Here is a 26220-nt window from a genome sequence, read left to right on the forward strand (position 1 = left end):
AAATGTTCGAAGTATGTGGGAAGGGGGCTCTGCTCCCACCCACCCCTCTTTGATGCTCGAGCGCAGCTTAGTTTGAGGCGCTCGTCTCCTCTTTGCCAATCCCTGGCTGGAAAGCAGGGCAGCCGCTTACGCACCCCCCCCCCCCCTTCCCGGAGCGCGCCCGTCTCCAGTCACTTTACGAAGCCAGCGGCTACTTGTGAGGAAGCAGAGAGAGGCGGGCGAGAGAGGGAAAGGGGAGGGGACGGCCCCGAAGACGACATCGAGCCGGGCGCCCTCCGTCCTCTTCCCCTTCCCTCCCTCCCCCTTCCCTCCCTCGCCAGCCACTCGCCTCTGAGGCACAGGCAGAGGGCGCCTCAGCCATGCCCGGTCCCTGCGGTCGCCGCCGCCGCCGCCGCTCAGCTCCGCGCGCTGAAAAGGCTCCCGCTCCCCGGCCCCTGCTGCTGCCGCTGCCCCTTCCAGACCCCCGGGGAAGCCAGGAGGAGGCCAAACCGCGCGGCTGCCCCACACCGGCTCCGCTCCTCGTGGGCTTATAGTCCCCCTCCAGGGTGACTGAAGAGGAAGCTTTCTCTCCCCCCTCCCTTTTCCATTGGCTCGGGAACTCTTGCAACCTCCCTGGAGCCCCGAGGGCGCCCGGTTCGGATGTCCGGCTTCCTGGTGCTTTTTTTGCAAAAAAATATATTTCACACACACTTTTCCCCCCCCCGCTTCAACCTGACAGACCCTAAGTAAACCCGTGGGCGAAAACGACCAGTCCGGCCAGCGCAGCGCCTGGCGGGCGAGCGGAGGGGCGGGAGGGCTCTGCGGCGCTTCCAGCTCGGGGCAGTTTGCGCGCTGGAAGTGGCCGGGCTTGGAGGGAACCCCACGGCGGCGGCCGACCCCCCGCTCCAGCCCGCCCGCCCCGCAGCCCTCTCTGCACGATGCACTTGCTGGGCTCGCTCTCTCTGGGTTGCTATCTGGCTGCTGCCGCCGTGGTGCTGCTGTTGGGAGCTCCTGAGCCGGCCGCTGCCTATGAATCCGGGCAGGGCTACTACGAGGAGGAGCCCGATCTGGGGGAGGCGAAGGTAAGCAAGCGCCCCCGGGAACCCTGGGGCTTGAGGTGGCTTCCCACCGCCGCTCCGTCTCCCCAAGCATCATGTGACCGGATCACTTGATGTGGATTAGTCCCCCCCCCCCCTTTATAGCTGGGTGATCAAACAAGGTCCCTTTCCAAGAACACCTTTTGTGCGTGGCCTGGAGACTTCCAGTCCACTCACCTCCTTTTGCACGTGCAGATAGGGGTCAGGCTAACGAACACGGAGCTTGACTGTTGCTGAGTATGGCTAGTGAAAGATGCTTGGGGTTGATTGTTGCTCTCTGCCTCAAAAGGTGCATTTGTCTGCGTGTTAGGCAAGGCATGTTGTCTGAAACTTTTGACCGTTTGAGTCGTCTGCTTTGGGGTTGAGCTGCACAATCGTTTTTGAAATAATAATAATTAAAAAGTATATTAGTTTACACGCGGTCTTCCGGTCCGTACAGGCTTGTCTTTACAGATTGTGAGATAAAACGAGCGCAATAAGGTGACTTCTGACCTGCACAATTAAAGCAAGCCATTCAGTCCCGGAGGATGTGCGGAGCAATAATAGTTGTTCTTTCTCTTATCTAATGTTTGCATAGGACTTTAAAGTACTGCAGGTACAGATAAGGACTTGGAGCTTCATTGCTTCCTATAAAATGCACAGTCTAGCCTACCACCTAGCAAAGGGGACTGCTGTGTTAGTAGATCTGTTGGAAGGTAGGAGGATTTCCCAGCTTCTTCATCAAGGGCAACAGTGTGGAACTGCCTATAGTCTGTGTCCTTGGGAGTGGAAAGTGCGCGCTGCTGAAACTTTCCAGTTTGGTTCTGAATAGCTGTTGGCTAAAAACTTTGAAAGGCTTTTAGGAAACTGGGGTGTTTGGCAACATGACTGCAATGAAGATTCGCAAAGAGAAGCAGTGACAAAATCAGAGAGTTTAATTGTTTTCTGAAGTTTGCTGTGGTGTTTCTGAAAGCAGTTGTAATTTCTAAAGGACAACTTGGTTTTCAGGAAATTAACTTGACCTTTCTGTTTGAAAGTGCTGTCCAGAAAATTCTTAGCTTCCAACAACAGATTCTCGAAAGTTCGCTTTAATTCAGAATTTAAGTGTAGCAAGATGTGAGCATAATATTTATTGTAAGCCTTAGTTTTAATTTAATTTGCTGTCATTTATCAAGTAAAAAAGATGTTTACAAAATAAGCTTCTGTGCAAACCGTAGCTTCGGGACATTTCCAAATATTTCTGTCAGTTTAAACTTAATAGCTAATCATCCCACATTACAGAATAAAGATTTTTTGGTGTTTGTTTTCTGTAGTCTTTGTGTATATGAACATGCAGCTAAGCTTCCCAAGGAAAACTATTACCCACATTGTTATGAAGATAAAAGAACAGAAATTCACAGGAACTTGTTACCTAGATGTGTGCATGTCCAATGTCAGAGGCTGAACTTGATTACTTCAGCTATAATGAATGTCTAAGTAATTTGTAGGATACCTACATGGCGTTGTGAATACTGCAGTCTTCCAGAACCCTTAGTGAGAACTGAAGAGTATATGACAAGACTCAGTTCAGTTTACATCGCAATGTAGGGTCTTGTCCATCACACTATACTCTATACTTTTCTGAAAATCAGAGACTCTGTGAGAAGCCTGGGATAATAAAACTAAGGAAGTGAAATGTAGATGAACTGGGAAGGCAGTGGAACAGTGGGCATTAAGTAGATTGAATGATTTCTGTGAGGGATGAAAAATCAGTGTTCTGTGCATGTGTGGGGAAGTATGCACACAGTCCTTCAGGTCATTATAAGTTTTGCTATCTGGCTGTCATGTGTCTGGCCAGCATAACTGATTTTTAGTAGAACAATTCAAGTGAGAACAATTGAAAGGATTTAGTCCCTATTTATTCTGCATATTTGTCCCACTGTGATGAGAGAAAGCTGAAGGGAAATTCTGAAGGAATTAAAAAAAGATTAGATAAGTAAACTGTAAGTAATTGTCTCAAGGAAAATGTAATCATACTGCCAAAGTTAAGTTACTTTTCTCAGCTCCCCATTTTAAAATGTAGTGCTTTAGAGATTTGCGTGTTTATTGAAAACATGCTTTCATTATTACCTTTTCCTTGTGTAATATTTTTAGTTGTGTATGTGCTACCCTATATAGCCTGTATGGTATCACAATTGGATTAGGCCTGTGGCTAGGTTGGCTAAAATTCCTGCTTACTAAGAAAATCTCAGCCTAACCTACCTCTCAAAGTTCTTGTGAGGATGACCTGAGCTTCTTGGAAATAAGAGCCAGATCAAATGTGCTAAATAAATAACGCTTACCCATATCACACTTTCTATACATTTAATACTGAGTAGTTTATTCCCATCGGTGTAAATATATATTGTGTATAAAATGCCATTAAGTCTCAGCTGATTTCTGGAGTCCCATCAAGAAGATTTAAGGCAAAGTGAGAAGCAGAGATGGTTTGCAAGAGCCAAACTGAAAAATTGTTTGCCTTCTTCTGCAGAGTCTTACTTGGTGGTTTTCCTTCCAAGAACCGACCCTACTTAGCTACTATTGTTACCTATTTGAGTTTAACTATTGCTGGAGCTGGACAAGTATCCGGGGTGACACCAACAAGTATCTCTTTAAACATAGAGAAAGAATGTAGATCTGCTTTCCTAATCACTGCACCATTTCATTAAAAAAAAGGGTTTGAATTAGGTGGCTTTTCTATTATTGAAAAGGGAGGATGGGGACCCTTTTTGACCACCAACAAGGCTGCTTTGGGGGGGGGGGGAAGGGTCATGGGATCATCATGAGCAAAAGCCATGCAGGATGGGCTGGAGGAAAACTGGGTGAGATTGAGAACAAAAATCTAGCTGGATCCAACACTATGATTTGTATAATAATGGACAGCTTTCAGATGCTGTCATCTCTGAAGAAAGGATAAATAAAAACTATATCTTACTACTGGTAGTTAACCTGTAAGTATTTTGAGAGCCTAAGACCGTTCCTTAGAGGAATTGCAGAGTTAAAAAGTACAGAAACTATTTGTTATCTCTCCAGAGTGGGATTCCCAAATTCCATAGGGGAATATTGGGTTGAAAAATGACATATTTAGTATATTTTATTTTTCATATATACATTTCATGCTAGTCTCCCATCCTAACACAGGTTACATCCCTGCCAGTTTGACGTCAACAATGCTGCCACCTGCATGATCACCCCAAATCATTCACTGAACCTCCAGTTAGCTTCTTCTGATGTGCAGGCCCTGTTTATTATAGCATCTGTTAAAAAAAGGTTTTTATCCAGTTCTTATTCTATACTAGGGGTGTGGTAGAACACATAAAGGTGTGGATGGTTGATAGCTTTCAGTTCTGCTTTTCTTCTCAGTGGCTGTTTCTGCATGGCACAATTATACCAGGTTACAATTGGTATCTTACAATCCAGGTCTGTTTTATCCTGGTTTCTCCCTTCGCATGGCTGCCCATTTCTGTGAAGGAATCAAGTGAAGACCTGGAGGAAATACTCCAGTTTGTTTCACATGAGCTCTTTTGTATTTACACTGTAAGCATATCCGCGCATGTGCAAACATCCCTGGTGTCCCACATTCTGAGTGGCTGTTGTTTTGGGGCGGCAGCTTGAATGAACGTCTGTGCCCTGCTACCTCCACAAAAAGGCTGCACTTCTGATTGGATGACCCACAGCAAGGGCGGGGGGAGAAACAAACCGTCCTTTTTCCAGTTCTAGATAGGGCCTGGTGCAGGCCTCAACATGGCAAGTGGGAGCAAAAAACAATGGGGCACAGCATCACAACACATTCTCACTCACGTTCTCATATTTTTGTGGGAAATGAGAGACACCCCCCACCCGTGATATGCCCACTAACATTCGGCCCAATGTGTACATCTCACTAGCTATGAGCTTTAAGCAACAGTACATGTACAGAAAATAAAATGGGGACATTTTGGGACTCCACTCCTGATTCACCCAGGTGAAATGGCACCTGATGTCCTTGGGGGAATGTCCTTGGGGGAACGTTTCAGGAAGGGTGGGCAGGAACAGTCGGCTCAGCAGAGTTGAAAACTGACATGACGTTAGGTGGGAAGATCAGGGGAGTGGGCAGCAAGGCAGGGAGATCAGGCGGCTTGGCGGGAAAAATAAACTAGTTCTGCTCCTGTGGTGTTTGCACGGTAGTGTGTTCACCGTGGGATTTTTTAAAAAAAAGAATCGCCAAACTGACGATTTTTGAAAATCTCAGGATGAGGGAAATATTACGGGACAAACCTGCTTTAGGACCAGGAACCATGCCAAACTGGGATATTTTCCTTCCTCAACCTGGATATTTGGACAATGCAGAAACAACCAATCTCAGTCTCCTTGGTTGGCTACATGTCATACTAGGGAGGAGGGTTCTGGGGGGAGTTATTTCTCCATTTTGCTATTCCACATGGAGTAATCTTTGTATGCTGAACAGCACAAATTGAGAAATAACTCCACCCCATGCTGTTTCAACACAGGAAAATGGCTTGGGGTAGGGAAGGCAGGAACTCTTCTCCTCCCCAGGAAGCGTTCCAAGCCCACTGGGCTCTTCTTTATTCTTTAAAGGTCATTTCCTGCAACTACTGTACAGCTACAGGGAACCTGAATTGGGTCTGGAGAAACCGAGTTGCGTCCTGGTTCCTTAGACTCAACTAATTAAAAACCTGAATGTGTAGTTTGGCCCTGAGATGAACTTGCATAGCACACTGTTAACTAAAATCTCACTTTTGTTTCTTAAGTAATTATTACATTTAACATAATTGGATTAATATTAAAGTTTAGAAATCAATAACTTATATGTGTATTACTTTAAAAGAATTGGGGCCAAAGTAAATGTGACAGTAGCAGATCTTATTTTAAAATGCACATCTGATCCAAACTTGTGGAATCAACCTCCTCATTTCAAGATTTTAAGCACTACATTCCCAGAATGATTTACTTCCTATGGTCTTGATTCCTACAGGCCCTATTTCTTTAGCTGGACTTATTTCGGAAATGGGCCTAGCTGTGAGAAAAGTGCTTGGAAAAGAGACTTTGAGGAAGCAAGTATAATCCATCATCCCTTATCTGTGCATTTCTTTCAGTTTGTACTCTGAGTGTTCACTTCAGGCATTAAGTCTGAGTATGATCAGCACCCTTTGCACTGCAGATGAGACTTGCATGTCCATTTGGAACACTGATCTAGGTGCAAACCTTACCTTTCATATAGAGTGCACCCCAATCAAAAGATAGCACTCATTGGTGCTTGTTGACCAGTAGTAAGTCAGCAGTTGATTTATTGGCCCTTATCCAATTTAGGTATTTTCCAGATACATGATCAGAATGTCTATTGTCTTACTTCTGAAAAGGAAAAGTAGAGTTAAGTGTCAACACTGATGTCGCTAATGACAGTTCTCTTCAAATCTACATATGACCTCCTCCAGTGATTTTATGTGGATGTTGAGAAGAATTGGGGACAGGCTAGAACCTTGCAGGATACTTAGGTATTTGTGATCAAGTATTGCTCCTCCAGCACCACCTTTTGCTATCAGCTAACTGAATAAGATTAGACCCACTTGAACATGATATTATATACTCATCTTGAGCAACTGGTTCAAGTTCCCCAAGTCTTATAGGTAATCAATTGGCAATAATACCAGATGTTGTTTGGTTTTTTTTCATGGTAAAGGTGAAAATCCTTTCTTTTCAACAGCTGTGTAAGTTTATCTCATTATTATTATTTGTGTTTTAAGTCTGTAAGCTATTTTAAGAATGCACAGTTGGATTATACATTGAAGAAAAAGATCATCTGTCATTAAAATCCTAAAATCTTGGATTCTTGTAGAAGGAGCGAAATATCATCTGTTAAGAATGTACCTTCATTTGATCTGCAGTTACAATTGATAGAATCCCCTCTTCCTAGAACAGTGGTGGCGAACCTGTGGCACGGGTGCCAGAGGTGGCACTCAGAGCCCGCTCTGTGGGCACACGCGCACAGAGTTCATCGGGGGGGGGGGAATTGCCCCCCTCACACACACACATCTAGGCTGGTCTGGGCCCCTGGACTTGATGTGCATACACCTCAGTGAGCAGGGAGGACTCAGCTGCCTGTGCTCCAGGTCGCTGCTGCCCGGGGGAGGGAGGGTTGCAGAGGTGGCAGAGATGCTAGAGAGGCACAGAGTGGTGCATGTGGGACTTTCTGGAGGCTACAGCAGGCTGGCCCCTGCTTGAGGGGGTTATTCAGGTTAAATTGCCGGGTTGGCACTTTGTGATAAATAAGTGGGTTTTGGGTTGCAATTTGGGCACTCAGTCTCGAAAAGGTTCGCCATCACTGTCCTAGAATTATTTCTGCAGAAACCCTTGGTTATTGGAATTGCAAAGTACTAGGTTATCTTTACCGTACAGTATAAAAAGTAATTTTATTAATAAACTGTGGGAAAAAGACTATCAAGTTCTGTTTGTCTCTGGCACTCTGTAGAGAATATGTTTAATCCCTGGTTATTTTTATGAGGGTGTTATGAATTACTGCAGTGCAAACTGTGCAATAGGATTTAGGATAGAAGCTCCATTCTGTCTCAATCAAACACAATGTGAGTATTTTAATTTTATTTATTGACAGCGTCCTACACTGAGACAGGATTTGGTAAAATTAAGCCCCTTCTCATTTTGTCACCCACTGAAACCACTCCTAATTATGGTCTTGTCATAAGCCTCTTGAGACCAAGTTTATAGTCCATGTAAAATGTTGTTAAATTGCAATTTGTAGAGTGCCTATTAAGCAGTGTTTTTCATTATCCATCTAATATAAACATAATAACAGGTTTTTTTATCCCTAAAAATAAAACAAATTACCTGAACTATTTTGAATCATACCTGTCTCTCTTTCATGCCACATTTACCAGATCTGTCACACTGGTTGCAATAAATAACCCCATTCTATTGGGAAAAGTGAAGTTTAACTGCTTCATATACCTTTTAAAAATTGCATATTGCATCAAACTTCTGACATTGTCCTTTTCTTTTCTGGACTTGACAGTATAGACAGCTACACATTAAAATGACAGAACTGTATATCAGTATATCTAAATTTTAGCATGGCCCCATCTGTGGATACTTAAATCCAGAGGTTGGCGCCTGGACATACATTACAGATCTTTCTGCAAATCTTAATAAAAGCCCTAGGTTTGCAGGAAAAAAATAGAATTTAAGAAATATACATGGGAGGGTTAAAACCTCTCACAATTGTAAAGTGTCCACAACTTTAAGAAGAGTTTGGATTTATAACCCACTTTTCTGTCCTGTGAGGAGATTCAAGGTGCTTTACACAGTCCTTTCTCTTTTTCTCCTCACAACAGTCATTGTATGAGGTATGTGGGACTGAGCGAGTTCTGAATGAACTGTGACTAGCCCAAGTTCACCCAGCAGAAATGTAGAAATGGGGATCTGGTTCATCAGATAAGAGTTCACCGCTCATGTAGAGATGTGGGAATCCAACTCGCTTCTCCAGATTAGAGGCCACCTGCTTTTAACCACTACACCACAGATGCCATCAGTGGCCATCGGTAAGCAATCACAGTAGTATTCAAGCCTTGGTTTCTGTCAGGAAAAAGACTGGGCCCTTTCCAAGGCTGTTTGGTCCCTTGAAAGAGGACTCGAAGAAGAAGAAGAAGAAGAAGAAGAAGAAGGAGAAGGAGAAGGAGAAGGGGGACGAGGAGGGTTGGATTTATATCCCCCCTTTCTCTCCTATAAGGAGACTCAAACTCCTTTCCCTTCCTCCCCCCCACCCCCACAACAAACACCCTGTGAGGTAGGTGGGGCTGAGAGAGCTCAGAAGAACTGTGACTAGCCCATGGTCACCCAGCTGGCATGTGTTGGAGTGCACAGGCTAACCTGAATTATAAGCCTCCACAGTTCAAGCAGAAGAGTGGGGAATCTAACCCGGTTCCTCCAGACTCAACAGCAACCACCACTGATTTGCTACCAGTCAACTTTCATGATTTGCCCAGGACTGACTGCTTGCTACTGTTCAACAACAACCACCCTACTAAAGCCAGTGTGGTGCAGTGGTTAAAGTTTTAGGATCTGGGAGAACCAGGTACAAATAACCACTCTGTCATGGAAGCTAACTGGTTGGCTTTAGGCCAGTTACATCTTCTCAGCCTAACCTATTTCACAATGGTGGAGGACAAAATGGAGGGCAGGAGAATGATTTAAACTGCTTAGGATCTCAATTGAGGTGGTGAATAAATAGATGATAAGTATAGCTGAGAAGGCAGATTAAAAACAGTTTGGTTGGTGGATGCAAAGAAGAGAAGAAAGTAGGGAAAGGTTGCGAGTAGGAATAAAAGAGAAAATAATGTGTGAGAGAGGGATATGGTAAAATGAGATGTTCCCTGCAAGTCAGGCAGGTCCCCACCCCAGAACTTCACCCAACCCTGAGCTCAGCACTGCACAACAGAACCATAGTATTCCCAGTTATGGACTGCCAGGGGAGAGAAGAAAGTTGTAGATAAAGGTGGGCTGGCTGGTGGGTGGGTGGGTGGGAAGCAGGAAAAGGGGATAGGATATGAGGGCTTCCAGAGGACATACTGAGGGAAGGGGAAATGAGATTTCACTGGAAGTCCTCCAATTTATATAATAAATTTATATTCTGCTTTTTCATCAATGGGGACCCAAAGCAGCAGAGGTGTTTCTCCCATTGAGCAAAGTGGGCAGCTGCCCAGAGCGCCACCTTGTGGTGGGCGACAAAATTGCAGGTTCGTTTGTCAGGGATTTTGTATTTTCAGTGTTTTTTCCGTTTTTGGCTTGCAGGGGGTGCAGATTTTAGGCTAGCAGCACCAAACTTTCAGGGATTTTTTGGGAGACTCTCCTGATGATATGATCCGGGTTTGGTGAGGTTTGGTTTAGGGAGTCCAAAGTTATGGACTCCCAAAGGGAGTGCCCTCATCCCCCATTGTTTCCAATGGGAGCTAATAGGAGATGGGAGCTACACTTTGGACCCCCTGAACCAAACTTCACCAAACCTGGGTGGTATCATCAGTAGGGTCTCACAAAGATACTCAGAAATTTTGGTGCTGCTATCTTAATAATTGCACACCTGACAACAGGCAACCCCTAAATTTCTTCAGATTCTCTTTTTAAATCCACTCCCTTCCTGCCAATGTTTGTTTTCTTTCTTTTATTCTCTCAATGCCTAATAAAGGTGGTGGTGGTGGTGGTGGTGGTGGTGGTGGTGGTGGTGGTTATTAAATCCACCCCCTTCGGCATGGATTTAAAGGGAGAATCTGAGGCCCCAGTTTTAACACTGAAAGTGATGCTGTTTCAGGGTGGGGGATAATCCAACCCAAAATAGCATCACTTTCAATGTTGTTTAAACTGGGGACCCCAGATTCTCGCTTTAAGGTGGATTTAAAAGGAAAATCTGGGCTCCCTAGTTTAAACACCATTGAAAATGATGCTGTTTGGGAGTGGATTCCAGCATCACTTGTTTAAACGAGGGAGCCCAGATTCTCCTTTTAAATCCACCTTAAAAGGAGAATCTGGGGTCCCCAGTTTAAATAACATTGAAAGTGATGCTGTTTCCCCCAATTGGGGGGACTGGATACAACACCATAAAATGTTTTCATAGCAGTAATAAAACATTTTGAAAATATTTTCCAAAAATTATTTCTGCTGTGTGGCATGGCCCATTGCTGTGTTCATATTTGTGAGTTGTGGGATGTTCTATAATGTGATGGTGACTTTGAAACGACCTGGTGGAAAAAATCATTGTTTGGTCATGGTGGGGGAGGGTGGCCACCCATGCAGGGGGGGGGCATCAAACTCAGATTTTGCGCAGGGCTCCAGTTTGCCTAGGTACGCCTCTGCAAAGCAGTCAACTCAGAAAAAAATAAGACAGTGAAAATAAGAATGATAGGGGAAGCTGGTCTTTTGCTAATGTCTAGGCTCTGACATTCAGATGTAGAGCCAGAGGACAAGAGTTTTGGCTTGCACCTCTGAGCATACCCACTGTGTGCAGACAGAACAGACTCAGTAAGACATTACTTGGTGCTAACTATAGCAGGATCTTCTCTGTTTTCTTCATTGTTGTTCCAGTTGCAAATTCAGATGCTCACTTATTTCCTGTCTGTCATTCATGTTAACAAAGCTCATGACAACTTTTTAGCTCCAAAGTATACTTATGTCTCATCAAACTGGAAAAAAATGATGATATGCAGCACCATTATTGTCCATGTTGCTTTATGGAGCATTGTAAGTATAAATAATGTTCCAATCTCAAATTTTTTACACTATAGAACAGACAACGGAAAGACAGAATTACACAGAAGTCCTGTTGAACCCTAAAGACTAACAAAATGTATGACAGCATGAGATGTCTTAAGTTAATGCTTATTTTGTCACGTTTCTACTCTAGATAGTTTACAGTGTTTTACATTATAATAATTCTAGAGAGATATCCTTGTTAGTTTGTTGAAATAAAATGTGCTCATGAGCTTGGTAGCACCATAAAGATTAACATATCTTTGGATCCTTTTCCTAGGACTCTTTCCACATGCAGATACATACCAGATTCTTACTGGAACTGCCTTTGGTATTAAAATAATTCCAAGTTGCCACATGTCTAGCAGCTTTTAACAGTTTGGCATCCAACACCTTCCTTTTCTATATTAGCTAAGCTGGTATTATAGAATATTCTTTTGCCACAGGAGTGCCCCCTGGTGGCTAGTCAAACCATGGTGGCCATATCTTTGGACTTTTCTGCTCCCTGTTGCTTTAGGAATCCCAGAATGCATGTATGTACATGCATCTTTGAATATTCATATATGTTTATCTGAGATCTGTTCTTAAATATAGCTAATTGAGAGGGGGAAGGTTTATCTCCATAAAAAATATTGGTTTTATTCTATATTAGCGATTGTCCAAACATTTTGCAATCAGTCAAAGAAAAGTGGGAAGCTAGTTCATAACCCTAGACACGTCTGTACATATTTCAGAATGAAATTCTCTGTAGAGTTTTGGTAAAAATATTCTGCAGATCCCTTGGCTTTGTCCTTAATTTATGTTCTAATGTAGCTTTTTAACCCATTTCATCATTCTGGAATGGTTTAAGCTTGTAACAGTTACAAGAGAAGTTGCTGTTTGGATTCTGAATGAGACCTATATGACTCAAAACTGTTCAGATTGGTTTTTTGATTGGACTAGTGGTGTTGACAGAATATGGTTAACACATCTGCAGTAAGTATGCTTTCCAGGGCAGAACAAGGCAGGAAGTCAGCAAAGTGGTAATAAGCAATCCTTGCTTTCTGTGTAACCTATCTAGATGTTCGACAGGGAGCTGCAAGCACAGGCATATTCCGTGATTACCTAGGTAGAAAGGTACAGCAAAGTGCAATATTGGCACTGATGATGTTAACCTTAGAATAGCGGGGCTGAGTCAACAGCAAGTAGGAAAAACAGCAAAAGCAGCCCAAGTGTAGGATTCTGATGTGAATATCTGCTGCTCCTGTAGTATTAGCATTTTCTGTTCTGTAGTTTTTTCCTTTTCTCAGTGTAGGCAGTTTGTTTCTGAACTTCAAATGGTTTACCACTGAAAGCAAAACAAAAAAACCACCCTCCAATCCTCCCCCCCCCCCATAAAATTGAGTTCATATTTAGTTAACCCAACATGTTTGCTAGATCATGCCAGGAAAACATATTCTATAATTATGTCTAACAAGAATTACTAAGGTTGAAATGAGTGCTGTGTTTTTCCCCCCACTTCCACCTCCATCCTGAATAGTAGTGTTCTGCCTCTAGAGTATACTGGTGGGGAAGGAGGGTAGTATTACACATCTATTTATTTGGTTAAATGCTATTTGCCAACATGTTAAATGCTATTTGCCAAAGGCAAGCTGCAAAGTCTATGGTTGTTAGATGAGGTAGGTCAGAGGAACAGGAGCCAATTTAGCATTACTGATTTCATTTAGAGAATATCAATTTTGCCTCTTCAGATAACATGTATGTTGACTGGTACAAGGATGCAGTGGTGGGATTCAAATAATTTAACAACTGGTTGTTTACAAGCACCGTTTTAACAACTGGTTCTGCCGAAGTGGTGTGAACCTGCTGAATCTCACCCCTGCAAGGGTGCTTCATTTTTTGGAATCAGTGGGTTGGATTCTTCCATGTGATCTTGGAAGAGACATCATATCTTAGTATAATTCCATTGGCATTTTTGTACAGTTTGAATATGATTTGATCAAATGAGGTCATTTAGTGGCAGGAGTTACTAAAATGTTCCTTACGCTATGCCTTGAGCACGCAGAAATACAAGGCGGGACACAATCAAGCTGACACAGTACAAGGGCTGTGTGCGATGACTTGCATTTACACTCATTCAGTGTGAGTGGAAGATCTTGTGTGAGTGGAAATGACCAGTGTTTTGCTGTTCTATAGCCAACCTGCCCTGTACATTCCTCTTCTGATACACTACTAGCTGGTACTAAAAAATAAAGAGGAGGAGATAGAACATTTCAAATTTTACCTCCTAGGTGGAGGGGAAAAAAAGGGGACAGCTCTAGCACACGATCCCCTTCTTCAGCAACTTGTGGTCTGGGAGGGATCATTTTGGCATAGGCTAGAACAGTGTTTCCCAACATTTTCAACATCACGGTACCCTTGACCTCACTCTTAATATCTCACGGTACCCCTGCCATCCTCCCCACCTTCCCCTCCCAGTGCCCCTGCCTGCCTGCATGCCTGCCTGCCACCCACCCCCTCCACCTTCCCCTCCCAGTGCCCCTGCTTGCCCCCACCGCCCACCCCCTTCTCCTCCCAGGGTGAAAGGAAGCACTGTGGGGTGGGAAGTGGCTACTGACCTTGCAGCAGGTCCTGCCCCCTGGGCCAGCTCCATGTCCTTGCTGGCACCGGTGGAAGACATTGCAAAAGTAAGGGGGGCTGGTACCCTGGTTTCCGTGGTACCCCTGGAACATGCTCACGGCACCCCAGGGTACCATGGAACCCTGGTTGGGAATCACTGGGCTAGAATCTCGATACAATGCTATATTGAAGCAGAAAAAAAAACCCCACTGAGCAATGAACTCAGAACAGATAACCTGTGTGGAAACCACCCTGGGCAGAAAACTGCAAATTGTCCCTGCTTCTATTTTAGGATCACATCCCATTTAGAATAGTTGTATCAACTTTCATTAGTATATTTGAATCAATGTATCCCAGGTATTAATCCAGCTCTTTGGCCATCAGTCTTGCTAGCTAGCAATGCTATAAAACTAAATTCTTATACAATTGCATAAGATTCTAGACCGTCAGTTCTAAAGAACTGAAACATCTTAAAACAGTTTTTAAAACAAAAATAGGATGTATGTGTTATATGGTAATGCTTTCACATTCTTCAGCAGGTACTACTGTGTATAATACTGACAACTTATTAAACATTATTTCAGTTGCGCAAAGGTCTTGCACTAACTGCAAGTAAAATAATGGCAGATTTTTGTCCTTTTAATTTTTTTGTCAAACACTGTAAAATACTGTGTACTGTGGCATAATATAAAATGAATATTTCAACTAACTTGTTTTAAAACAACAACCATTTGTCAGGTAAGCTCTCCTACTGCTTAGGACAGATGGATGCAAAACAGAAAATGTATGAAAAACTGAGTCTGTACTCTTACACTAGTTTTACATGCAGAGCAGAGAATCTCCTGGGGTAAAACATTTATAGATTCTCCAAATTCTGTTTAGAAAACTCTGATTTTAACTATGTACATACTGTGGATTGACTCACTGGGCAGTGAGGGAGAAAGGCTATGAGCTATATGAGCATGGAGGAAGAGCAGGCATGAAATACATTCATGTACAGTTATTTTCATATAGCCCTGCTCCCCCACCCCCAACTTCAATGTAATTGCCAGGATGCCTGCATACTGAGAAAGGGTGGAGGAGGTGCCTGCACATATACACCCTCCCTTTGATAACAACATTGCATTTTGCATCATATGAATTGGTCCTTGAATGAATGTGGGAAGGTTAGATCAATCACTGATTAGCATTCTGAAATTAGGATATGAGCTGTCACTATTATCAGGTAATGCTTGCAAGCACAGTATTTTGCATAGATGACTAAAGTCAAATGGAGTTTTCAAAGACCTTAAAGAATTATAGCACATGGATGTTTCTGTTTGCATTTTGTCACATATCTGTGCAGTGAAATCCAACAAGAATATCTGAAAGCTGCAGACAAAAATCAGAGGATAAAAGTATAATTTAGCCACATCAAATAAATAGTAAACATTATATTTTTCTGCCTGCTGAATGTAGGGTTTCCATACATTATAAATTTGACTATAATGGCTATAAATGGTATCAAGCAAAATGGTAGAAATTCTGCCTGCCCCAAAACAGAAACTCCATAAAATACATTATAACACAGCAGCCATAATTTCCCCAAGTATAAGCTGCCGGGATAGGGAGTACAAAAGTTGAAGATCAGGGGGGTTTCATGACCTTCAACTAGCTCAGTGCCTCTGGCTGTTTCCGCACGGGCGGAATACAGCGTCCCAGGGACGCTAAAAACAGCATCTCTGGGGAGGGGTTCGCACGGCCTCGCAACTCGTGAGCAGCGTGAAGAAACAGTGGCTTCCAACGGCTGGAAGGCACCACTTCCCCCCTTTCCCGAATACCTACCTTGTCTCCTGGCTTCCGGCATGTCGCAGAGCCGTCGCTCCAGGCTGCAGGGGTGTGTCCCCTGGCTTCTGCAATGAGCTGGAAGCCAGGAAACAAGGTAGGCATTTGGTGACTGTGCAGCCTGTGCGAAGGCTGCGCCGCCGTCTGCTGCCCTCCTTGGACTGTCCATGCGAACGGTCCCGGGGGGGGGTGTGTGTGCGTCGGCATTGTTTATGCCGATGCACCCCCACACCATTGCGGTGCGGAAAGGGCCTCTGATTCAGAGTCCTGAGTGGAAGAACACAAGGAGCCAAGGCCACCAGCTACACAGAAACATCAGGACCAGGAAGAGCATAACACAGGCCCTTAGTCTTCCAGGAGACACTTTCACTGTGCAGGCATGGCAATGGCAAAAGGCCCATGCTGGGCCAAAGGAGGTGGAATACTCAATTGACTGCCTGCAACTCCACCCCAGGCAATTAGAACAATAATTCTTCACCAGATTCTGGCCAAAGCACAGTGTAGCCACAGAAGATCAGTGCCTGCCACCAGGACACTTAAGCCTGTTTACACCTAAGCCTGGATTCCAAATTCTTATAATTCTTATAAGCCAACTAGCGGGGCCCAGCCACGCGCTGCTGTGGCAATTGTCCTTCTCATGACAGTCCGCAACCCACACAGATGTCCATGCAGGTCCAATGATCCACAGCATAGCCTTTTGGGGTGGTCAAATGGAATCCCTCTTTCCCTTTTCAATTCACATTGTTATATGGTGCTGTCTTGTTTTTTTAGTATAAGGTAACCCTTTCCATTCCACAACGGAACTGTCCAGAGGCTGGTTGACACGCACAGTCCTGGCATGGGTAAGGCAGAACTGGGGCAAGGAGGCTATCCCAGTCAGGCAGCAGAGGCAGGGTGGTGAGGCGCTCAGATCGAGACCAGCTCCCTGGGTTCTTAAAGGGCCATGTGCAAAAGAAGCAGAGCTGGTAGTGTTGGTTCGCCCCCCACCCCATGGATTTTCTTAGAAGAAAAGGCAAACCGCAGCTCGCTTTTAGTAAAAGAGAGCTGTGGCAAATATGGGTGAGGAAGTGGATAAGTGGTGGTTGGATGTGAGGGAGGGCAGAGTGAGGTGTGTGAGGATGAGCTGGATGTTATGAAAGTATGTGTGTTATGTGGTAGCAGTGAGTGAGGCACAGAAAGTGAAAGTTACCTGCGTGTGTGGAGGGGGAAACCCCAGCTTGGTGTCTCACATGGCAAAGTGTGTATGTGTTTCACTTCCAGTTGTATTACCTAACAGTGTTACCTATTTACTGTTTTCACTGCTCATCTCTGCCCATCTGCGCGAACATTCTAAGCCCTCATACCAAGCCCTCAGGCCACAGACATGATGCACAAACATTCTAAGGGTGACAGTTAAACACAGCCAGCTTCATGGCCTGGTGCGCCAGGAAAAAGATGTTTTACCTGGCACAGGTATCGACTTTCGGCGTTTTGAAGGTCCGATTACCTGCCTGCAACAGGGAGGAATGTCATGTGAAAATTTTGGGGTGATCCATCCAGCCTTTTTGGCGTTACGGAGTGACTAACAAAGTCACTGTTCGCTTTTTATATATATAGATTAGACTTTAACCACTCTTGTAAAACACTGTTTGATAAACATCTTTTTTCAAATCCACAAGCTTGCATTTTGGAAAATGATATATAACAAGTGAGGAACAAGTAGGCTTTTGATAGTTATTTTATGAGGTTCATTAGTTCATGCTGAATAATTCACAGCCTGATTTGAGAAAATCAGTGCTATGAACTTTGTTACTTCTCTTGACAAACTAAATACTCTGCAGTTGAATCAAAGAAGAGACTTGTGGAAAAGCAGTGTTTTCTCCAGTTCCTCCCCAGTGATGAAATCAGTGAAAAACAGGCATGACAAGTAAACACAGATTGTATAATGAAACTCATTATCCTACACACATGCACACATTCACTCACACTTAGATGAGAGCTCTGATTTTGCAGTATTTAATTAACTTGCACAGACTTGCACTCAGCCATTGGTAAATTTCTTATGGACAGAAGTAAACCAAAAAATGCCAGCAAAGCTTAAAAACAAATGTTGAAGAAGGAAAAGGTGCACTGGAGAAGGAAGTCAGCAGTATTAATAGAGTGTTGAACAGTTTTTACTGTGTGTTTATATATGACAGCAGTATGTAAAATGTGTGAGCAAGCAGTGTATATAAGTTGTGTAAACGAGAATGTGACTACCGTAACTTTGATTAGGTAGGCCTTAAAACACTAACTCTCAGTGTTCCTGGTTACTGCCAAATATTTCCAGGATTTTTCAGGTCCCATTCCCTAGTATCCTGGAAAATTCCAGATACCATCCAGAGATACAAATAGAAAATGCTGATAAAGGATACATCTAGATGCATATCTGTAATGGAAATAGAAACTGAAGAAAATAACAAAAAGCTGGTCTCTTCAAAATGAGTGACATGATTTTGCTAGCACATTTGCAGGGGACCATCTCTTGATCAGACTCTGTCCCATAGGCTTATTTTCACTTAAATACATCTCCTACCATAAATACTAATTCAAGAATCAAAGAATTTGCAAAGCTGCAACATGTGTTAATATTGCAACAGGGTCAAGCTACTTTTTGACTTATGGCAACCCTGTAGGGTCTTCACGTCAAGTGACTTTCATAGATGATTTTCCATTGCAAGCCTCTGAGCAGGAACCCTGGTATTTCCATCTAAATACTGATCAGGGCCAACCTTGCTTAGCTTCAGAGATCTGAGAAGTTTGGGCTAGTCTGATCTGGGTCTTGATCAACAGGATCTTATCTACTTCAGTATTATAAAATAGATAAGAATCTAAACTTAAATGGTTTTTGGCCAAAAAGTGTTTTTATCATGTTCTATAGAGTAAAAATTAATTGGATATCCCATATTTCATTAAGTATTAAATACTGGACTTGGTGTTAATGTTCCTTTTGCTAATAGGTATAAAGGGCATTCTTTCTCTGCCCCGACTTCCTAATAGGGTAACAGAATCATTACCTGTTTTATATGCTATTGATTCCATCTTCCATCTATAAATAGTTGATCATCTTGGGCTGTTTTCTACGTATTTCCTGTTCATTGTCTCAAGTTCTTCTAAAAATGTATAGCACTCTGAATACTTGTGATGGAAGTCTCTGACTTAAGGAAGGCAAGTGCCTCCTAACAGCTTCCTGTCTCTGCCTCTAAACTTGAAAGGAAGGATCACCCATATATTAAAGATGTTCTTCCTACCTCCAGGTAGAAGGAATACTTATGGTAAGGCCAGTGCACCATTAGGGACAGTTGGGTGTTCATGTTTACTGCCAAATACAAACCAAATAAAATGTCCCATTTCCTTATTTATCCATATTAAATTTATCATCGAATACTTTACATTCCCATGTATTGTTTGTTGAATTATACACTGAATAAATGTACACTGAATAATTTGGAATAATTTGGAACAGTCCTTCAGGACCATCTTATCCCATATGTCCCTGCATGGCCTCTGCATTCGACAGAGGCCAATTTGTTGGTGGTCTCCGGCCTCTCAATGATGCGGCTGGCCTCCACTGCCTGGCGAAACACTCTACTGCCAGCTGTCCAGGCCCTGCGGGATCTCAGTGAATTCCACAGAGCCTGTAAGACTGAGTTGTTCCACAGGGCTTTGGGGGGGGGGGGAAGCTGATGTTCGCCCCCTCCTTTTGTTTTCCTTCTGTTCTCCTTTACCTCCTGGACCCCTTAACATCTATGGGGCCCCGCTCCCTTTCCTTTTCTGGGAGGGTTTTTATGAAGATTTTAAAGCTGGATGCCAATATTTGTGTATGGTACGCTGTTTTCACTGGGTTTTCAATATGATGTTTAGTGGAGTCTATATTATGTGTGGTTGTGTTTGTGTATATGTTCCTTTAGTGTTGTTTTAATTTATTCTGTGCACCGCCCAGAGACCTTCAAGGGAGGGGTGGTATATAAAATTGATAATAAATAATGTGAATAAATTAATAGTCTTAACCAATCCTTCTTTGTTTGAACAAACCTATTTATTTATTTGATGGCTCTTTATTTTTTTTTATACTCATGGTCTAATATTTTTTTTATTGACATTTTTGTTAGAATAGGCTACATAAGGTAGGTGGTCTTCTAACTAATATTACTGCCATGGTAATACTGTCAGGTTCTATAAACTGTACAAAAATTGTTTAACAATTCTGAATTCATGCTCTATGACTTTAGAAGAGGCCCTTTGTTTTTGCAATAAAGTTTACCATTTGTTTGCAGCACTATTGCACATTACTTCATGAAGTATGGGTATTATTTATTCCCAAGAATATATTACTAGTTTCTGTTGTCCTTTGTTAAATATTTAGATTGTATTTTACTTTTGTTTACTCAACGTTCTAACAAATAATATGTAAACATTTGTAAGAATAAGAATGTTGCTTATTAATCTGGAACATATTATAAACAGAGGTAAGTAGTGAGATCAGTTTCCACAACTGATTCCATCATTTAAACATTCAGGGCTGTCAAAACTCAGTGATGATAAATACTGGCGAAGTCAGAGTAACATAATAAAATAATTATTCACTGGTTGAGATGTCAGATTTTAAATTACCAACAAGTCAACTATAACATATAACTCGATACAAGGAATAAGGCTAATGTGATATGAAAGTGAAATATTAGCACAGTGCTAATTAATACGAACTTGTATTTGAATTTACCAAGAATAAGCAGTCATTTTTTATTTCACCAAGCAACTCTTTAAAGTTTCAAGATAAATACTATTCCCCATCAAGTAGGTGAAATGTTCTAGCTCATTCCATCAAGTTATTCTGCCCAACTAGCAATAGCTAATAATATGTAAGAAGTTCTAGCAGCATTCTCTCCTGACGTTTCGCCTGCATCTGTGGCTGGCATCTTCAGAGGATCTGAAGATGCCAGCCACAGATGCAGGCGAAACGTCCAGAGAGAATGCTGCTAGAACACGGCCATACAGCCCGGAAACCACGCTGCACCCCAGTGATTCCGGCCGTGAAAGCCTTCAACAAAATATGTAAGAAGGCTTCTTAGCATGTCATTTGAGACTGAGATTTGAAACTGAGACTGAGATTGAATTTGGGAGATCCATCTCACTATCAACTTAACCAAGGAGCGTTTTTTTACTGACAGGCTCAGACTGTAACACATTTTTACCTGAGTCTCTCCATAGACTGTGGGATACTCTGAGTTGATCTGATATAGGTAAACAAGTTTTGTGAGTGAGCTAAAAGAGAGCCCATCTCTGAAGAATGGTGCCATCTCTGTACATCCAGTAGTTGTAAAAAAAGGTTTAAGGCTAACTGGAAAGTCATTGTGTATCAGTTAATTTTAAAAAGAGAGAGATAAGAGAAATGTCAACAAAAGTGAGAGCAACAGTAGCAGTAGACCAGGATGAAAAAACATACAGATAACAAGACAGAGGGAAGTTCTGTTACTCTAACTTTGTGCACCTAATGAGCTTTCTGTCATTCTTTATATCTGCAGATATAATTGAGTAAACATAATTATTCAAAGTAGCACACACACTGGCCTGTCTGCAGGAATAAAATGCAGTAAGCTGCCCTCTTCTGTTTTTCAATACCTCTTTCATTTGAAAGACATCTTTCAAGATGTCTTTCAAGAAGAAGACATCTTCTGATAACTTGGAGGTCTTTTTCTACAGTCATCTCCTTTTTGTATTTTTCATATTGAGTCTGTATACTGTTTAAAAATATACTGATCTTTTGAATTATAATTATTTTTTATTCTTTAAACTATCAGTAAAATCCATTGTGGGGGGAAATGAAATGGGCTCTAGAAAACTCAGGGGGCAAGCAAGCATTTTCTCCTGCAATGGGCTTTACTGAGGCTTGACCCAACCCTCCCCCTCCAGCTGGTCTGCTTGCTTGCCTACTGCGTCTCTCACTTGCTGCCCACCAACCCCATTGCCCCCCCTTTAAAAAATCAACAAACCTTTCATCCTTCAGAGGAAGCCCTCCTCCTCATGTCATATCATCACTAGATTCCCTGTGGGTTGATGCCATTTTCTAGTCCACCTTCCAGTTTTTCAATCTGGTACAGTAGCCCGCTCCACCATCTGGTACAGTAGCCCGTTCCACCCCGTCTATCATTGATGGGGTGGACACAGTTGGTAAGCTGTTTTCCTGACTCAGCTTACTGTCAGGGAAGGGGAGTGGGAGTTGCCCAGAGCATTCTCCTGCAGCCGCTGTTGACCACAGTTATCCAGGCACTGCCCCACCGGACCCTGGTTGCTCCTGGCTGGCGGGGAGGGCAGGCAGGGACTGGTTGGTTTGCTGCTGGGTCAGGCAGGAGGATGACTTGCCGTCTGTGCCCCAAGTACTGGTTGCTTCTGGGTCAGGGGGAGGGAGGGCAGGGGATTGGCCAGGCTGCTGCTGGGCCAGGTGGGAGGGTGGTGGAATGTGGTGGGGCCAATTGCCATTCAAGACTCACTTGCACACACGGCTTGCTTGAAACTGAGTCCTGCACATTGATTCATTGGAGATGAGTGGTCGCTACATGTTCCATACTTAGGCAATTATGTCTAAGGATTTGTTCTTTTGAATTAATAAATACGTTGAAAGAATAATGAATAAATAAATGAAATAGTTTGAGTGTTATTTATTTACTTTCATTTTTAAGAGCTAATTTTGTAAGAGAGATTAATTTTTACTCTAAATGCTTCAAGTCATATGAATAACAAATGAACCCAATTCCTGCCTTAGATCAGTGGATGTATGGCTCTGCAGGCGGAAGCAGCATTACACCTGTTGACTGACTACAACTTGCACAAATTCAAGGGTCTGAATTAAGGATGTTGCTCAGCATAGTATTTAAACAACAAGGATTGAGGCGTTTTAATAAGACTAACAGCCCCATTCAAGAACTGGCCGCCAGGTCTTTTCCTGTTTTACCCAATCAGGGTTCCCAGCAGCGTGGGGAGGCTCAAAAAGTGCAAAAGCCACCCTGCCCCCAAGAAGCCTCTATGGGCCACAATAGACCTACACCACCATTTTGGTAGCTAAAGTCTTTAAATGTGGCCCACCAGCATAATGCTGGCAAAGGCCAGAAGGGAGCTGACAATAACTTTTACCTGCCTCCACTACACCGGTAGCAGGGGCCCTAAGATGCCCATTCCATTGTGTGTGTGTGAGGGGGGTAAGTGCCTTGGTGAAGGTGAATCCACTAGTGTGGTGGCATGCTACTCCCAATAGCAGATCTGCTATTAATTGTGGAGGGCTCTCAATTAAGTGAAAATTAATATGTACAAAAATCCTACTTGCACTGTACTGCATGGTTAATAAAGCATACAGTGAAGCAATCTGGTGAACACTAATAAAGAGATGAACTATCAAACTGACTATTGAATAATTTGGTTTTTATTTGCAACTGAGCCAGTTTTAATAGATTTATATTGCAATCGTATGCATTTACTCCAGTCTATTGAAATCAGTGGGCTTACAATAGAATAACTGCATAGATTTGTACCAGTCATTACTTTTTGATATATTTATATGCATATTCTATCCAATCCCATTAATTGCAGTGTTATTACAGTCATATCATTGATATCTCACTCTCTCAGAATTGAAAATACTTTATTTCAGAACTGCATAATTCCTTCTTCACACATTCAACATAAAGTTTTACTGTCAATCATTATTTTACTGTTAACCATAAAAAGTGTTAAAATGCAAATATTTAATGTTTTTTAAATATTTTTGTATTTATCAAATATTCACAGTGCAATCCTAAACAGTTACACCCATCTAATTCCTTTAGTTACTCTTAACACATTTTAACCAACTTGTCTTGTACACAAGTAAACCTATAGTCCCTGTTGAAAAATTGTATTTAATTTTTATCTTAAAAACTATGCCAATAAATCTTTGAAAACGAAATATTCTAACAGGTGTAATAGCTACAATTACTTTTTATTATTGCATATTAAACTGTCAATATCTATTACAAGCTCAGCCAAATATGAAATATCCACCTGGGGTACAGGAAGAAAGAAGTCACCCCATGAAAGCAAAAACACTGTATTTTATGTTGGAGAAATTCATTATTATTTCTTCCAATAAGCAAATTGTTGATAATATAAATACAATATATTGTTTCTATTCATGGCTTTGCTTGTACATCCTGACAAAGTTAATTAGCTGTCTTGGTATTTGTATGAATTGTATATAAAGAAGAAATAAAACGTCATTCCCAGCTCTGTGTTGGAGGTTTCCAGCACAGTTATTTATTGTTCTGCATCCCAACAAACTGATTAAAAAATAGTTCAGTGCTGAAAAAATATTATAGTTAAAACCATGTTTGTTATTTATTTTGCTTATTTAGAGCCCCTTTTTCTCACTAAGTCTCAAGGCAGATTACAGTGTACAAAGAAAAAAATGTGATCATACAGTGTAGGGTATTAACAGAACCATGTAATGCGGCTAGGAACACAAATATGATGTGAACTTAAAATAAAGATATTCAAAAAACAATGCAAATGTCCAATGCAATAAAACTAGGAAAACAAAATTTAACGCCAATACTAATGCACTATGACTAGGAATACATAATTAAATTGCAATTGGAACAGCAAATTATCCAGGCCAGCATAGACATAGAAGTAGAAGAAGAGTTTGGATTTATATTCCCCCTTTCTCTCCTGTAGGAGACTCAAAGGGGCTTACAATCTCCTTTCTCTTCCCCCCTCACAACAAACACCCTGTGAGGTGGGTGGGACTGAGAGAGCTCCAAAGAGCTGTGACTAGCCCAAGGTCACCCAGCTGGCATGGGAGTGTACAGGCTAATCTGAATTCCTCAGATAATCCTCCACAGCTCAGGCGGCAGAGCGGGGAATCAAACCTGGTTCCTCCAGATTAGATACACGAGTTCTTAACCTCCTACGCCACATGCCATGTACAAGGCAATACAGTATCCACTTTCCACTCCCATGTAGAGGCACTCTTTTGGATCATTCAGTTTCACTGCATGATCAATTCCATTGCAAGAATGCCTTCACAAATATTTCTATACAGCACGTTTTGCAGAAAGTTAATACTGCAAGAGCTTTCCTGACCTCCTCTCGTGGATAATGTGGGGGCCACCACTGTGAATGTACATGAGCTGACAATTTCAAGTTTTACCAGTCTGTATGGAAGAAGCTTCAGTGGTTCTCTTCAAAACTGCCAAGACAAGAGTGCAGTAGGAGAGACAGTCCCATAAGTACACGGTGAAGAGTTTTGTAGGTGACAGCTATGTCTTTTTCCATGGAAATAGGTCAGTTCTATTGTAGGTCAATCCGCGGCGTCTGCCTGGACCTTCTTTGTAGTAGAATGCTCCGTGGTGGTCCTAGTGCCTACCTTATTCAATCCCCCCCCCACACACACATTTTAGAGCTCTTTTTCTCTTTATTGTAGCACCCACCATTTTCTGCAAACTTCAGGAGCCTCCATGCTGCTGCCGGTGCCACCATTTCCAGTACGTTGCCAGGAGTTTCCTCTTCTGTCAGCATATCCAATGGCTATTTTACTGTGAAAGATAGATGAATAAAGTTTGCTATTCCTTGCAATCTGTTGCCATGTGTCTTTTGTTTTGAAGGAGACATATTCCAAGCTTCACAGAGTTGATATAAGAGAATCCCTGCCACGCAGAGGGCTAGTCTATCTCCCATTAACAAGCATACTCAATGCTGCTTAATGAGAGGTAGACCAGCCCTCCAAGCGGCTGATGAGTCACACATATATAACATCCTGACCAGAAGAACAGTTTGCCTCTCTGGCATTCCCTGCAAGAAGGTAAAAGAGAGCAGATACAAACACTTCCTGTAATCAAACGTTTGCAATGAACTATAGTCAAATCTCTCTGCACACTGGAGCCTTGAACAAATGTACTTTGTTTATAATAGTAAGTTGATGTTTATTTAACCCATTCTTTTAACCTCTGTTTGCTTTTACCCACCATGTCACCCTAACGTTGAATTAAAAGAGTTGTCTTTAATTAAAGGCACATTTCAGTTTTTCTGCATTGATTGCAGCAGTGTTAATTTCAAACAAGGACTCATCAGAAATGAATTAATACACTAGGGTGCCCTCCTCCCTTGGGAAACAGAATCTAAGAATTCTGTAAGTATCCAATAACAGGCAGTTGAGATACAAAGGGATGCAATCTGGGGATTCTTGAAATCACATCTTCTGTGTAACATAAGCATGGTGGCTGCTTAGAGGAAAACACAGTGCAAAAAAATTTCTGCTGGGATATGTGATCTGATGTACACTGGGATAATTAAAGACAGCTTTGGGAATGTGGGAGTCACCTGTGTCAGTGAGTCCCATTTGAGGAAATCACATGCTTGTGATTGCAAACCCAACGACAGGTCATTAACTTTAACCTTTGCCCCTGCAGTCATTTGGGGTACAGCT

General features: G+C 42.4%; 1 protein-coding gene across 2 annotated transcripts in view; it reads left to right on the forward strand.

Annotated features, from left to right (window-relative positions):
* Window positions 1-209: 209 nt before the first annotated feature.
* VEGFC (vascular endothelial growth factor C) overlaps window positions 210-26220 on the forward strand; it is a 59548-nt gene continuing 33537 nt past the window's right edge. The window contains exon 1 of one of the 2 annotated variants that reach the window (XR_007245643.1): window positions 210-1061. Coding sequence is in view for 1 of the 2 variants with exons in the window: in XM_048509740.1 (XP_048365697.1) it covers window positions 918-1061 (144 nt within the window). In the remaining variant the exon portion in view is untranslated. The remainder of the gene's footprint in view (window positions 1062-26220) is intronic. The other variant, XM_048509740.1, reaches the window with a different exon arrangement.

Source organism: Sphaerodactylus townsendi, linkage group LG10 (genome assembly GCF_021028975.2).
Source record: "Sphaerodactylus townsendi isolate TG3544 linkage group LG10, MPM_Stown_v2.3, whole genome shotgun sequence".
NCBI classification, from domain to species: domain Eukaryota; kingdom Metazoa; phylum Chordata; class Lepidosauria; order Squamata; family Sphaerodactylidae; genus Sphaerodactylus; species Sphaerodactylus townsendi.